Source organism: Eschrichtius robustus, chromosome 13 (assembly GCF_028021215.1).
Source record: "Eschrichtius robustus isolate mEscRob2 chromosome 13, mEscRob2.pri, whole genome shotgun sequence".
NCBI lineage: Eukaryota > Metazoa > Chordata > Mammalia > Artiodactyla > Eschrichtiidae > Eschrichtius > Eschrichtius robustus.
In genome coordinates this window covers 17,928,243-17,944,884 of record NC_090836.1, presented here as the reverse complement: position 1 = coordinate 17,944,884, position 16,642 = coordinate 17,928,243, and the positions used below count along the sequence as shown (strand labels likewise).

Sequence of the window (16,642 nt, the reverse complement as noted above, 5' to 3'; positions counted from 1 at the left end):
ACTGGGACATCATTTTGATTTTAATGCAGTAAACATCTGTTGCTAAAACAGCCCCAAGGCTGTTGCTTCTGAGTAATGAATGTCTTCATTTACCACTGAGTATTTCAGTCTGCTAGCTTAGCTATACTATCATTGTGTCTGTGTTTCCTTTCAATAGGAGCATGTGAAATGGGTTCATGCTGAAATGGTAAATAAAAACTCCGAGCTAAAGCTAATTTATGTGACTCCAGAGAAAATTGCAAAAAGCAAAATGTTTATGTCAAGACTAGAAAAAGCCTATGAAGCAAGGAGATTTACCCGAGTTGCTGTAGACGAAGTTCATTGCTGTAGTCAATGGGGACATGATTTCAGACCTGGTATGTATTGTTGTATCTAGAAAACCCCTTGGTGCTAGGGACTCTTTTCTTACTCAGCTTTACATGATGGAAATCCCTGCTTCCATTAAGATTATCTTCTTAGGTAGTTATTACTCATTTTTTCTTGCCTTAATATAAGGGGAGTCAAGAGGCAGAATCTTTGATCTCTTTACCCCTCACCCCCATGGTAGTGTTTATTAGTCTAATTGCCTTTATCTTTTGAAATGTGTGCTTATTAGCAATATTATACCTTGCCATCTTTAGCCATAAAGGTTTACTGACCTCCAGATTCTCCTTCACATCTGTTGAGGAATTTGCATCTGCTTCAAATTTGTCTCTTTTAGTCATCCTTCTGGGTGTCTTTAGCACCCACTTCAGGATCTACACCCAACTAACTCCTCAGCGTTATAGTTCTATGGTATATTTTAGTAACCTTATTCTTTGCTTCTCCAACAGAATCCTACAGTCATAGCCTGAATCAGATTACTCAGATGTGTTCTATGCAAAAAAATCTGAAAATTAATTAAATTGTTTGGGTTTTTTTGCTATTGAGTTGTATGAGCTCTTTATATATTTTGTATATTAACTAACCTCTTACCAGGTATATGATTTGCAAATATTTTCTCCCATTCCATAGGTTGCCTTTCATTATGTTAATGGTTTCCTTTGCTATACAGAAGCTTTTAAATTTGAGGCAACCCCACTTGTTTTTTTGTGTGTGAGTTTTTTTGCTTTTGTTGCTATTGCTTTTGGCCTCAGATTCAAAAAATCATTGCCAAGACTGATGTCAAGGAGCTTATCTCATATGTTTTCATCTAGGAGTTTTATGGTTCCAGATATTACGTTCGAGTTTTTAATTCATCTTGAGTTGATTTTTGTATGTGGTGTAAGATAAGGGTCCAGTTTTATTCTTTTGCATGTGGCTGTCCAGTGTTCCCAACACCATTTATTGAAGAAACTGTCATTTCCCCATTATATGTTCTTGGCTCCTTTGTAGTAACTTTATTGACTGTATATGCGTGGGTTTATTTCTGGGCTCTCTATTCTGTCCCGTTACTTTAGCTATAGCTTTTATTTGTATGTTCTTATATTTTTATTACTGTAGCTTTGTAATATAGTTTGAAATCAGGAAGCGTAATACCTCCAGCTTTGTTCTTTCTCAGGACTGCTTTGGCTATTTGGGGTCTTTGTGGTCCATACAAACTTTAGGGTGGTTTTTCCTATTTCTGTGAAAAATGCCATTGGACTTTTGATAGGAATTGCACTGAATCTGTAGATTGTGCTGGGTAGTTTGGACATTTTAACAATAATAATTTTTCCAGTTCATGAGCACAGAATATCTTTCCATTTGTTTGTGTATTCTTCAGTTTCATTCATCAGTGTCTTTTAGTTTTCAGTATAGAGGCATTTCACCTTCTTGGTTAAATTTATTCCTAGGGATTTTATTCTTTTTTGGTCTAGTTTAATTTCTCTTTCTGATAGTTATTATTAGTGTATAGAAACACAACTGATTTTTGTATTTTGATTTTGTATCCTGCAACTTCGCTGAATTTGTTTATAAGTTCTACAGGTTTTTGGTGGAGTCTTTAGCGTTTTCTATGTATAATATTATGTCATCTGCAAATAGTGAGTTTTACTTCTTTCATTCTGATTTGGATGCCTTTTATTTTGTTTTCTTACCTAATTATTGACTAGGACTTCCAATCTATGTTGAATAAAAGTGGTGAGAGGGGGCATCCTTGTCTTGTTCCTGATCTTAGAGGAATAGTTTTCAGCTGTTCACCATTGAGTATGATGTTAGCTGTGGGTTTGTCACATATGGCCTTTATTATGGTGAGATTTGTCCCCTCTAAACCTACTTTGTTGAGAGTTTTTATCATGAATGCATGTTGAATTTTGCTTTTTCTGCATCTACTGGGATGATCATGTGATTTTTAGCTTTCATTTTGTTACTGTGGTATATATCACATTGATTGATTTGCAGATGTTGAACCATCCTTGCAATCCTGGAATAAATCTCACTTCATCATGGTGTATGATCCTTTTAATGTATTGCTGAATTTAGTTTGTTAATATTTTGTTGAGGATTTTTGTATCTATGTTTGTCATGAATATTGGCCCATAACTTTTCTTGTAGTGTTCTTTCCTGGTTTTGGTATCAGGATAATGCTAGCCTCGTAGAATGAGTTTGGAAGTGTTCCCTTCTCTACTATGTTTTGTAAGAGTTTGAGAAAGACTAGTGTAAATTCTTCTTTAAATTTTTGGTAGAATTCACCAGTGTAGCCATCTGGTCCTGGACTTTTGTTTGTTGGGAGGTTTTTGATTACTGATTCAATCTCCTTACTAGTGGTTTGTCTGTTCAGATTTTCTATTTCTTAATGATTTAGTTTCGATAGGTTTTAGGTTTCTAGGAATTTATCTGTTTCTTCTGAGTTGTCGAATTTGTTGGTATATAATTGTTTACAATACTGTCCTGTAATTGTATTTTCATAGTATCAGTTGTTATGTCTCCTTTTTCATTTCTGATTTTATTTATATGAGTCTTCTCTCTTTTTTCTTGTTGAGTATGGCTAACAAGTTGGTCTATTTTGTTTATCTTTTCAAAAAACCAGCTCTTAGTTTCATTGATCTTTTCTATTGTCTTTTTAGTCTCTATTTCTTTTATTTCCACTCTGATCTTTGTTATTTTCTTCCTTCTGCTAACTTTGGGCCTAGTTTCTTCTCCCTATTTTAGTTCCTTGAGGTGTAAAGCTAGGTTGTTTATTTGAGATCTTTCTTGTTTCTTAATGTAGATGTTTTTTGCTATGAACTTCCCTCTTAGAACTGCTCTTGCTGCTTCTTGTAAGTTTTGGTATGTTGTATTTCCACTTTCACTTGTCTCAAGACATTGTAAAATTTCTCTTTCTTCATGTGTATCTCAATTGGCATGACTACAACTAAATGCCTCCCAAAAGGCCTGTTCTTTTTCCTTCTATCTTGTAACTGGGGATCACTATTTGCCCTGTTGCCGTGCTAGATCAAAAACTTTTTTTTTTTCTTGATCAAAAACTTTTGATTTGCTTCCCTTCTCCGTGTGTTTCCCTCTTCCTCCCTGTTCTCACAAGCAATTTCCCCTTCAGTCTTCCCTATCTTAGAAAATCACTTAACCACTCACACGTTTACTCAAGCCAAAGTTTTAGCAGATCTGTTTAGTCAGGGTCTAGTCAGGAGGCAAAAGCCATACCAGTTATTTGAACACAGAGAATTTACATTACATTGTGTAAAGAATTGTTAACTAAGTAAAAAGTGATTATAAGCAGCTAACTGAAAAAAGTAAAAGAAAACTCTAAGGTATCATGGAGGTAAAAGCTAGAAGAAGCAACTACCATCCCTAGGGCTGGGGGAACAGGAAGAAAAGGTTGGGATTGATGAGATTTAGAAACCTAGAGGAGAGGCCTTGTGGAGCTGACGCTCAGACCCATGGGAGGCCCAGCTCCCTGGTGCTGGTGTCTGTGGAGGCAGAGATAGGGTGGACCTGTGATGAAGTCGGTTCTCCAAAGCTTAGAAAACTGCCAACTGTATTCAGCTGCTGCTAAGTGGTGGCTAAACCTTGCTGGGGCGACATTCTCGGGAACACCAGCAAACACACAGGAAGCAGACTGGAGGAGCAGCAGTCTTCTTCCTCCCCCAGCCTTGCACTTTGTACTTGTAGGGCCAGCCGGCAAAGCAGAGATTCCCCACGCCAGCACCACAAAGCAGAGTCTAGAAGGGTGGAGTTGGAGCTGAGAACAAATAACTTCATGGTGGCACGTTGTCCTTGACTTATCCTACCTCTGCAGATCCGGCCCACCACCAAGTCCTGTCACCTCCACCTCTAAGTTGAATCTCAAGCTTGTCCACTTCCCCTTGTCTGTACTGCTATTTCTCAAGTCCAGCTGGGCTCCTTTCCACCAGTCTACTACAGTAGCTCCCTCGCTGGTCTCTGTTCCAGTCTTACCCTTTTACAGTTCATCCTCCACCCAGCAAGCAAATCAAATCATGTTACTTCCCTCCCTAAACTACCCAGCAGATTCTCTTTGTACTTAGAATAAAATCTATATTCTTAACTGGGGTCCCTAAGACCCTATGTGATCTGTCCCCCGTTTGTCTCTGCCCAATTTCCCCTCACATGTTATATACTCCAGCTACAATAAGGTTATCATGATGACCACTTACCATGCCCTGATAATCAGATACTTATTGGTTTACTCCTTGCATTGTCTGATTTCTTTGCTTGAATTGTAGTTCCGTTTGCATAGCATCTTTGTCTTGTTCTCACTTTATCTCTGGTGCCTAGGTCTCTAGGTGCTTGGCACATAATTAAAAGTGTTCAACATATGCCAGTTGATGAATGGATGAATCTTGGACTCTCCCCCCCGCCGCCACCATATCCCAATAGTCACTAGGACCTATGGGGTTCCAGTTCATGTATTTCAGTCTTTTCTTTCTGATTTATCCTCAGTGTCATGCCTTATTTCATATTCACTATTTTTTGTTTTCCAGTCTGTCATTGCCACCTTTTAACTCGTCTCCCTTTCTTCAGCCTTTTGCTTTACTCCAGCCCATCCTTCACACTTTCACCAAAAGACGATTCCTGAAACATAGACTGTGTCCTTTATCTGCTTGAAAAATCACACGACTCCTCATTTCCTATAGGACAAAGTTCTGGCTCCTTAGAATCAACCAACTGTTCAGTTCATAGTCTTACTTAAACCTGCCTTTTTATACTCTTTGGAGTAACAGTATCGGTCAGGGTCTGGGCAGGGAAGCCGAGCTATTATGAATGTTAAGGGATAAGGGATTTATTCTAGGAAGCAGACCTTGCACAGTTGTGGGAGGAGCTGGGGAAGGGAAGGTCTGGAGGGGGAGTTGGAGGATCAGAGAAAAGTCACTGGCTAGTCCTGGAGCACTGGTGTGGGAGCACCAACCGGAGCTTGTAGGGAAATCTGCAACTGGCGTGGCCTTTGCCAAAGGGGCCGCACAGGGGGAGCTCAGGCAGGTCTCTGGTTAGTTTCCTCTGAGTAGCCGTCACCTCCGTGGGTCTGCTGCCAGGCATCTAGGGGGCCAGTGTTGATCAGCAAAGCCTACAGGTTGGGAAGAAGGGCTGAAGGAGGAGTGGGGAAGAACTGGGACAGGCTGACACCGGCTGGGCACTTGTCCACCATCCTATCTGCCGGAAAGGCCCTTCAGAGAGTGTAGCAGCTGCTTCCCTCCTGCCTCCCAGGCCTTACACAGGTTCCTCTTCTGGTCCAGCTGTAACTTGGAACCATCCAGGGAATAGAATAGAGTTCCCAGCCGACTGGGGTTGACAGTAGGTCCATCTAGCACAGCACCCTGTGATCTAGCCCCTCTGAACTGCTCGCTGATACCTGAACCTACCGAGTGATTTCATGCCAGTGTGTTTGCCACGTGTGTGTATGCTGCTTCCTCTGCCTGATGTTTTCTTCTTCTTCCCTTCCTCCCGAACTTCTGCTGGATTCTTCCAGACCCAACTCAGATGTTATCTCTCTTGAAGCTTTCACAACTTCCCAAGCAGTTACTTTCTGTTCCCTGTTTTCATAGGAGTCCTGTACCTTAGCACTGAGCCATTTCTCCCACATTTCTTTTTCACTTTTCTCCAAATAGTTTAAGTACTTAAGGGTGTACTCATAGACAACTTATCTAGTGACTTAGATGTGTCTGATAAATATGAGCCCGGAATGGCTTTCCTGAAGTGGGTTATATAAAAACCAATGCCCTCACCAAGCGTTTTCTGTTCTGAGTTTGCCACTCTTGGATGATACCTGTGGTAGAAGGGTTTCGACTGATGGTCTTTTTATCTCTCATCAGTTGCCATAGAGTCAAACACTATGGCTCCTCCCACTCTGCCTCTCGAATCCACTGTTCAGCAGGTATAGACCAGTGCTCAGCTGATTGGAAATGTTGTGGTATTCCCTACTGAAGACACCTATGGCCAAGAACAGTGTTTCTGAAGAACCAGTTAAAAGTAGAGTAAAGCCTGTCTATCACCGAGGCTAGGGAGCAACCACAGCTTAGGTACAGATGACTGTGGAAGTAAAATTGCAGTCATCTTGATGATCTGCAGAATGTTAGAAGGTGTAATTTACTCCTTAAAGGATAGGAAGAGGGCTACTTTGTATTTTTTTTTTTTTCCCCAGATTATAAGGCCCTTGGTATTTTGAAGCGGCAGTTCCCCAGTGCATCGCTAATTGGGCTGACTGCAACTGCGACCAGTCATGTTTTGAAGGATGCTCAGAAAATACTGTGTGTTGAAAAGTGTTTTACTTTTACAGCTTCTTTTAATCGGCCAAATCTCTATTATGAGGTATGTAACTTTTATGTCAATTTATTTTGTGAAGAATTTCGGAAGAAAGGTGACTTTTTCATTTTGTCTATTTACATGAGTCACAGTTAATTATGTTTAAAAGTTTAAAAAAAAATCAAGTGAGTATAAGCAGACTTATTAAAGAATGCTTTCTTCGCATATCTCCTGTGCAATTTAATTCTTTGCTCGGTTAAGTAGAAAACACTGCCTCATTAAATTTGCGTACATGCTTTCTTATGCAAGGATGGAGAGAAAGCATGTATCGATACTAAGGACCCTAATGACATCTCTATAGAAATTAATTATGAAATAATGCAAAAATTAATATACCACTAAAGATTTGCTAATACTCCCTATTTAGATTTTATCTGATATACAACCTTGAAAGGTCAATAACCTCACAGCTGTTTTTACTTTCCAATCCTTTTAAGGATAGACTTAATATTTTTCTGAGCTCTTACTGACTAGTTGTTTCTGCCATGGTTTATGTTTTTACAAAAGTAGCATCAGAAAATTTAAAAAGTCTCTGTCTTTACAAGTTATTCATTGCTTCTGTGCCTCATCTCTGGTAAATTCAAAAGTAAGGATCAAGAAGAGTCTGGGAGGTGATAGGGTCAGATGGGCCAGTGAAAGAGTAATAGAAAAAAACACCATGCCCAAGAAAGAGTGGTGCCTTGAAAGTTGTAAGTAAACGACCGCATGAATGGTATTCATTAATTTACTTTTTAATAAGTTGACTTTTTTTTTAGGTTCGGCAGAAGCCCTCAAACACTGAAGATTTTATTGAGGATATTGTAAAGCTCATTAATGGAAGATACAAGGGGCAATCAGGTAATATAGAAACAAACCAAGTTTGAAGACTGAGAGAGAACTTTCCAAAAGTAGCAAATATTATTTACACTAATACACTGAGAAAAAGATTAGCACCAGAAATATTAATGCATGGCAGAAGATACTTGAAAATATCATGATAAAATTAATTTGCTTGGTGCTCTTAGAAATCAGGTGTGGCATTTGCTAATTACACAGATTATAAGAGTCATAAAACTGATTTATTTTTGCTTATTTACACTTAATTGCGTTAAAGAGTGGACATAATGACATAATGTTAATTATCAACAGCACATATTTAGTAAGTATCCACTGTATATGATTGAAGGTTAAGCAGTGATTTTCTAAAGGGATATAAAATATAGTTCCTTATAGTAAAGGACACATTAAAGAAATAAACAGTACATACTGAATGAGCTAAGTATAGAGTTGAGAGTGCGTATAACATGTGTTCCAGGATTAATGTAGAGACAAGTGTTCCTAAAGCAAAGAGTTGGTGTAAAAGTAACATTTCAAAACTATTCTGTAGATTTTCAGGAGATATTAATAGGGGCCATGGGTAAAAGGAGTTCCAGGGTCAAATAAGTTTGAGAAAGGCTGCAGCTGTTTATTCCTCCTGCAGAGTCACAGGGTGTACCAGCACCTTAGAAGTTCTGACCAGCCCTGCAAACAAGGAGACACATGTGTTTGTCTTTGTTAACCTTCCCAAACTTATTTGCACACGGAACTCTTTTCTCATAGCATGCTTGTTAATATCTTGTGGAGCTGTGGGGCATCAGTTTGAGAAAGACTATTTAGTGGGAGATAAAGTTGGAGAGAGAACTGAGATAATGGGAACCCAAGCTGGTGGCTCCAGGCTTGTTACTGCTCTGGAGCAAGTTGGTGATCAGACCTTGAATTACACTGAAAAATCAGTATGTGTTCAGGGCCTTGGAATTTTTCATAATTCTTATTTTCCCCCATGCATTGTAATTATCAACCTCTTCAGTGTGTGAGTTAAAAATTTTCTAGGAATGTACTATATATATCTAACCATTTCTTTTACTACAGGAATAATATATTGCTTTTCTCAGAAAGACTCTGAGCAAGTTACAGTTAGTTTACAGAAATTGGGGATTCCTGCAGGGGCATACCATGCCAATATGGAACCAGAAGATAAGACCAAGGTTCACAGAAGATGGTCAGCTAATGAAATTCAGGTTAAGTAATAGATCTTCAATAGAAGCCCAATTCACCTTTGAATATATTTTAACTTGACTTAATTAATATATAAAATGTTAACACATTTTAGGTAGTAGTGGCAACAGTTGCATTTGGTATGGGAATTGATAAACCAGATGTGAGGTTTGTTATTCATCATTCAATGAGTAAATCCATGGAAAATTATTACCAAGAGAGTGGACGTGCAGGTATGTGTAATTCACATCCAGAAATAATTTTTTTTTTAATGTTTATTTATTTATTTGGCTGCGTCAGGTCTTAGTTGCAGTGTGTGGGCTCTTTCGTGGCACGCAGGCTTCTCTCTAGTTGTGGCACATGGGCTCCAGAGTGCGTGGGCTCAGTAGTTGCAGCTTGTGGGCTTAGTTGCTCCACAGCATGTGGGATCTTAGTTACCTGACCAGGGACTGAACCCGTGTCCCCTGCATTGGAAGGCAGATTCTTAACCACTGGACCACCAGGGAAGTCCCCTAGAAATAATTTTTAAAGAGCTTTAAAAACACTATAAATGATGTTTAATAATACTGTATTTTTAATCTTCTTTATTGGCTAGTATTTTTATAACAAACAATGAAATCTTTTTTGTAGTTTTATATTTGCCTATGGAGAAATTGTATTTATGTTCTATTGGAGTGTCATGAATTATTTCTTCTCATATTTGCTAAAATAATTTGATGTCCATCTTTGCCTCCTGAGTTTTTAATTAGTGGTTTCAAGTCTATAATTTAAATAACTGGATTACTTATGGACACATCTTTAAGCTAGTAAGGCTGATTATTGATAGATCTCTTTAGTCATTTTTTAAAAAATTTGAGGGCAGCTGTTACAAATTAACTTTCACAGCTCCGTCTGAAATTTCTAGGTATATATTTAGACTACGAAATATTGCCAGCAAATTTTATGTATTATTTTTGCATGTTTGACTTTTTAAAGTAATTATGCAAACTCAAGATTCTTCCCACTGCAGGTCGAGATGACATGAAAGCAGACTGTATTTTGTATTATGGCTTTGGAGATATATTCAGGATAAGTTCAATGGTGGTGATGGAAAATGTGGGACAACAGAAGCTCTATGAGATGGTGTCATACTGCCAAAACATAAGCAAGTAAGCACACACCTTTTTGTCACTTTTGTCAATTAAAGACAAGCAGAATATGAAAGCTTATGACATTACTTTGAGTCCTTACTCAAGTGAGTAAATACATTAGTGAAACATCAAGTGCAAACCAGTAAAAGCAGATGTCTGAAGGGTGGGAACCAGTACGTGAACCTGCAGGATGCCTGAATCTAAGAAAATATATTCTCAGATATAGAGAACAAAGTAGTGGTTACCAGTGGGGAGGGTCGGGGAGGAGCAGTATAGGGGTGGGGGTGTGGGAGGTACTGCAACACAGGGAATATAGCTAATATTTTGTAATAATTGTAAATGGAAAGTAACCTTTAAAAATTGTATAAAAGTAAAAAAAATAAATAGTATCTTAAGTCTAAAAAAAAGAAAAAAGTCATTCTCTATCTGTTTGGGAAGGATAGCTGTTAACTTTTTTCTAAATGTTTGGTAGAATTCACCTGTGAAGCCATCTAGTGCTGGTCTTTTGTTCCTTGGGAGTTTTTAAATTACTGATTCAATTTCATTACTGGTAATTGGTCTGTTCATATTTTTTATTTCTTCCTCCTTCAGTCTTGGGAGATTGTACATTTCTAGGAATTTGTCCATTTCATCTAGGTTGTCCATTTTATGGGCAAACAGTTGTTCATAGTAGTCTCTTTGATCTTTTGTATTTCGGTAGTATTGGTTGTAACTTCTTTTTCATTTCTGATTTTACTGATTTGGGCTCTCTCTTTTTTTCTTGATGAGTCTGGCTAAAAGTTTATCAGTTCTGTTTATCTTTTCAAAGAACCAGCTCTTAGTTTCATTGATCTTTTCCATTGTTTAGTCTTTAGTTCATTTATTGCTGCTCTGATCTTTATGATTACTTTCCTTTCACTATCTTTGGGTTTTGTTTGTCTTTCTTTTTCTGGTTCCTTTAAGTGTAAGTTTAGGCTGTTTATCTGAGATTTTTGTTTCCTAAGCTAATATCACTATAAATTTCCCTCTTAGAAAGCTTTTGCTCCATTCCATAGATTATGAATCATTGTGTTTTAGTTTTCATTTGTCTCCAGGTATTTTTGCATTTCTTCTTTGATTTCTTCAGTGATTCATTGGTTGTTTAGTAGCATATTGTTTAGCCCCTGCATGTTTTGTGTTTTTTGCAGTTTTTTTCTTGTAGTTGATTTCTAGTCTCATAGTGTTGTGGTTGGAAAAGATGATTGATATTTTCTTAAATTTACCAAGGCTTGTTTTGTGGCCTAGCGTGTGATCTATCCTGGAGGATGTTCCATGTGCACTTGAAAAGAATATGTATTCTGCTGCTTTTGGATAGAATGTTCTATATATATCTGTTGAAACAATCTGGTCTAATGTGTCATTTAAGGCCAGTGTTTCCTTATTGATTTTCTGTCTGGATCATCTGTCCATTGATGTAAGTGGGGTATTACAGTCCCTTACTGTTACTGCGTTACTGTCAGTTTCTCCCTTTTTGTCTGTTAATATTTGCTTTATGTATTTAGGTGGTCCTATGTTGGGTGTATATATATTAACAATTGTTATATCTTCTTGGATTGACTCCTTGATTATGTAATGTCCTTCTTGAGTCTTGTAACAGTTTTCCTTTTAAAGTCTGTTTTGTCTTATATGAGTATTGTTACCCCCACTTTCTTTTGATTTCCATTTGCATGGAATACCTTTTTCCATCCCCTCACTTTCATTCTATGGGTATCTTTAGAGCTGAGGTGAATCTCTTGTGGGTAGCATATATATGCAGGTCTTGATTTTGTATCCATTCAGCCACTCTGTGTCTTTTGATTGGAACATTTAGTCCATTTACAGTTAATGGAATTATTGATAGGTATGTACTTATTGCCATTTTGCTAATTGTTTTGGGGTGGTTTTGTAGGTCTTTTTTGTTCCTTCTTTTGCTCTCTTGTGATTTGATGACTATCTTTAGTATTATGTTTGAATTCCTTTTTCTTTATTGTGTGTTTATCTATAATAGATTTTTGGTTTGTGGTTACCATGAGGTTTATATATGGCAATTTCTCTCTATATATACATGACTGTTTTAAGTTGCTGGTCTCTTAATTTCAAATGCATTTTAACAATCCTGCATTTGTACTCCTCTCCCCCACAATTACTATTTTTAGTCTCAGTCATCTTTGTAGTCTTATTGCCTATCATATAAAAATGACTCAAAATTTTTGAAATAAGCAGCAATTAGACCGTGATAGAAAATGGCATTTCTTTCCTATGGATGCCACAATAATCTAGTTTAAAAAATGAGAAAATGAAAATTTCCTTAAAATATCCAATATCCAATAGCCCCCATGAAGCATATTTTGGGGTTTACACTCAAACTGATACTGTAAAATACAGGAAACTGCTATCAGGAAGAGTCTATTATAGGCATACCTTGGAGATATTGCAGTTACAGTTTGAGACCACTGCAATAAACTGAATATTGCAGTAAAGCAAGTCACATGAATCTTTTGGTTTCCCAGTGCATATATGTTATTTTTACACTATACTATAATCTGTTAAGTGTGCAATAGGATTATGTCTATAAAAATAAGGTACATACCTTAATTTAAAAATTATTACTAATAAATGCCAACCATCATCTGTGCCTTCAGCAAATTGTGGTAGTAATTCAGACTACTGATCACAGCTCGCCATAACAATATAATAATATTGGAAAAGTTTGAAACATTGTGAGTATTATGAAATTGTGACACAGAGACATAAAGTGAGCAAATGCTGTTAGAAAAATGGTGCCAATGGACTTGCTCAATGCAGGGTTGCCACAAACCTTCAATTTGTAAAAAACACAGTATCTGCAGAGCACAGTAAAGCAAACTGTGGTAAAACAAGGTATGCCTGTAGTTGTGAAATACTGAATCTCAGACAATTTTTTAAAAGCAATGTCTATTAACAACATATGGAAAAAATTATTATACGTGGTGGGCAGCATAATGGTCACCCAAAGATGTCCACATCTGAATCCCTGGAACCTGTGAGTGTGCTACTTTACATGGCAAAAGGGAATTAAGGTTGCAGTCAGCTGATCTTAAAATAGGGAGATAATCCTGAATTATTTAGGTGGGCCCACTATAATCACAAGGATTCTTAAATGTGGAAGGAGGCATAAGATGTCAGAGTGATGTGAAGACTTAACCCACTGTTGTTGGCTTTGAAGATAGAGGAAACGGGGACATGAGCCCAGGAATGCAGGCAGTCTTTAGAGTCTGGAAAGGGCAAGGAAACAGATTCTCCCCGAGAGCCTCCAGGAGAAATCCAGCCCTGCTGACATTTTGATTTTAATCCAGTGAGACCCATGTCAGCCTTCTAACCTACAAAAACGTAAGATAATAAATTTGTGTTGTTTTAAGCCACCAAGTTTGTGGTAATGTTATGGCAGCAATAGGAAATTAATACAGTATATAACTCTGTATTTTAAAATAGGGATTCTTAAAAGTCTATTAATTATTTGATAATTTGTATCTCTGATGTGTTTGCAGCTGTCGCCGTGTGTTGATAGCTCAACACTTTGATGAAGTATGGAGCCCAGAAACATGCAACAAAATGTGTGATAATTGCTGTAAAGAGATTTGTGAGTTGTTTTTTAAATCCTTATAGGCTAATATTTATATGTAGGAGTACATGAGGGCAATATTAGACACCCAAAATGGATTTAAAAGAATAAGCAAGGTGTGAATAGAACTTCCCAGATTCAAAAGTGACACCGTGTCACAAAGTTTTGAAACAGAGGCAAAATTAAAAGCCATATGTGTATGCATTTATTTTATGTTGCTCCACTGAGGACATGTTAAATTTTTAAGAAATGAAGGGAAAAGTTTAAAAACCTTCTGAATAGAAATAATATTTTAAGTAAGAGAACGCTAACCTCCTGTGATAATCTCTAACGCTTTATAGTTACTGATTGGAAAGAGAAATTTAGTGCAAAATAGAGACTACAGCGTATCATTTTTGATCCAGATAATGGCTAACCACTCATAAGACACTAATTTAGCAGTGCGTTGGTGCTGTCTTTTCACTTTTTAAAATCCTGTGTGTATGTGTATTATTGGAAGAGCTGGACTAACCCATTCCTCATTGAGTTCTGATGCCTTGGTCAGTGAAGGTCACAATTTTAACTTTGCAGCTAGAGAAAATTATGATTATTTGATTATTTTATACTGACCAAATTAACAAGAGCCTGATACATACATCGGAGTGCTAGTATCAGTAATTGGGAATAACTGTCCACGACATTCTTGTCATGAAATTAGAGTCCCTAGGAAGCCATACCGGTTGTCAGAATATTGCTTAATGAGCACGCATCAGGTAACATGAAGAACAGACTGACTCGCCTACGAACACCAAGTATTTGTCATAATCATGTTTGGCTGACACTCTTTGGTTCCTAGAGCACACCCAAAGGCCTTCTGATAACCAGATTATTTTCTTTACATCACTTAAATCTCAGTGTCTTACAGAGACTATAGCTTAATCTAGTGATAAGAGACTTGAGCAGTAGTCTTAGTTCAGAACATGGAAACAAATCAGTGTTTAGGGTGGCTCACACCGGGTGAAGACTTATTTTTTAAACCAGTCTAACCACTTAGGACAGCCTATCCTTGCCCTAATTTTGAAATCCCGTTCACCTGTAACCATGCCTCTTTCATTACAGCATTTGAAAGAAAGAATGTAACAGCGTACTGCAGGGATCTAATCAAGATCCTGAAGCAGGCAGAGGAACTGAAAGAAAAGCTCACGCCGCTGAAACTGATCGACTCTTGGATGGGAAGGGGTGCGGCGAAATTGAGAGTAGCAGGTGTTGCTCCTCCCGCACTCCCTCGTGAAGACCTGGAGAAAATTATCGCGCACTTTCTTATACGGCAGTATCTCAAGTATATACAAACCCATTGCTTGCCCTTTCATGTTGTCTTTATGATTCTCATTTTTATAACTGCAGCAGAACAAATGGTTTTGTGGTTGTTTCATAAGAACTTTTAAACCCTATGCAAAATTTACCTAGTAAACAAATTCAAACTTTGATTACTGTATGTCAAAAGAGCACAAAAAATACTTTCTATAAACTGCATTTTTATACTAAAAGTTTTATATTTCATATCAATGTTACTTAAAATTATTGCACTTTTTTTTTTTTTTATAAACTTCAGTTTGTCTGCAACTTGTCAAAACCTGATTGTTGGCCTTTATCTTCTGCAGAGAAGACTACAGTTTTACAGCTTATGCTACCATCTCATATCTGAAAATAGGACCTAAAGCTAATCTTCTGAACAATGAGGAACATGTTATTACCATGCAAGTAAAGAAGCCCACGCAGAGCTGTTTCAGGGTAGTTATTAATTTTTAATTTTTATATATTTGAAAAAGACATTAAAGCCTATGGGATGCTTTTCTTTAACTAGTACTCTCCTGCGTCCAGTGGAGCATAGTAAGAGATTAAGTCAGTTTTCTTCCTGGAATCTGGGTATAGAAGAGAGAAAACCTACTTTTGTGTTCTGTAGAGGTATTAAGTAGAATTTAGACTAGCTTTTTAATAGACTAGGGGTTTCCAACCTTTTGGGATGTGAAGACTCCATTTAATGTCTGATGTTATGAGGCACCCTGCCCTTGCTTGTGGTCACTATTGGCTGAGAAGTCTGCCTGCGCAGCAGAGGTTGAAAAGCACTGTCACAAACTAACTGCTCTCAAGCCTGCAAAAGCACACCAGGCACCAGTGTGTCTAAGGACTTGACAGCACAGCCCCTTCTATTTAAGATGGGGCGCATACTGGAAGAAATTTGAAGATAAAAAACAAGACCACTGGACACTTAATTAAAGAGGTGATAAATAGGACTACTGAGATTATTAATCTCCTGAGAAAATGGAATAGCTGAATTTTTACTAGTGTTTGTCTTGCTGTTGTTTTGTAGGCTGAATCACCTCAAAGTTGTCATTCTGAAGGAGCTGATAAAAAGAGGGAAGAAAAAACTCCAGGTAACTTCCAGAAGAAGTCGGTGAACATGCTTCAGCAACCTGACTGTAAGATTACAGGGGCTAAGAAAAGAAAAATTGATAATGCATGAGATGAGTGCTTCTGAATTTTCTAATAGTTTATGCATGTATACACCATTAGTTTTGTAGTTAATCAGAAGTTTAATTTTAAGACAATTTCATTAATATTTTATTCATATGGAGCTTTATTTTCAGAATTTATTTCTTAAGTATTGAAGACTTGAGAATTTGAGACCTTTTGAAATTTTGAGATCATGAATTGTATAAATTTACAGTATGAAACAAGGGAAAAATAAGTCATTTTAATGTAAAACCCTTTATATGTAAAATACTTGAGAGTAAGTTCATATAACTATCTTAAGCTCTTTATGCCTTGCCATAACTAGTTGTATTTTCTTCTTTGGACACAACTGTCTTTTGATAACAATGTTATTATACTGAATATTTTACTAAATAAAAAAGGAATAAGGTATCCATACAAATAATATTAGCAAGTATGCTACACCTCTGTTGAAGTAAAATAAAACTGTAAGCTTCTGGAAACCACAGCCCTGCTTTGACATTTCACAGAGAATGGCTCTGGTATATTAACCAGACCACACTGCTGACTAAGTAGATAACAACATAGTTATTAAATTTGCTCCAAATCTAAATCACAAATGAGTGTGTCTACGTTTAAAACACAGAAATGAATACTTAAGACTTAAGTGGTCAGTTTTGTGTTTGTTAGGAAAAAAATATATCTATAAATAAATGATTTGAACTGATTTCATCTT

General features: G+C 37.1%; 1 protein-coding gene across 1 annotated transcript in view; it reads left to right on the top strand.

Annotated features, from left to right (window-relative positions):
• Positions 1-16,624, top strand: part of RECQL (RecQ like helicase) — a 35,909-nt gene extending 19,285 nt beyond the window's left edge. Inside the window, exons 6-15 of the mRNA XM_068560168.1 lie at positions 158-356; positions 6,533-6,699; positions 7,449-7,530; positions 8,581-8,729; positions 8,822-8,939; positions 9,716-9,854; positions 13,361-13,452; positions 14,533-14,752; positions 15,075-15,204; positions 15,785-16,624. Coding sequence (XP_068416269.1) covers positions 158-356; positions 6,533-6,699; positions 7,449-7,530; positions 8,581-8,729; positions 8,822-8,939; positions 9,716-9,854; positions 13,361-13,452; positions 14,533-14,752; positions 15,075-15,204; positions 15,785-15,937 — 1,449 coding nt within the window. The 3' untranslated portion in view covers positions 15,938-16,624. The remainder of the gene's footprint in view (positions 1-157; positions 357-6,532; positions 6,700-7,448; positions 7,531-8,580; positions 8,730-8,821; positions 8,940-9,715; positions 9,855-13,360; positions 13,453-14,532; positions 14,753-15,074; positions 15,205-15,784) is intronic.
• Positions 16,625-16,642: the final 18 nt, after the last annotated feature.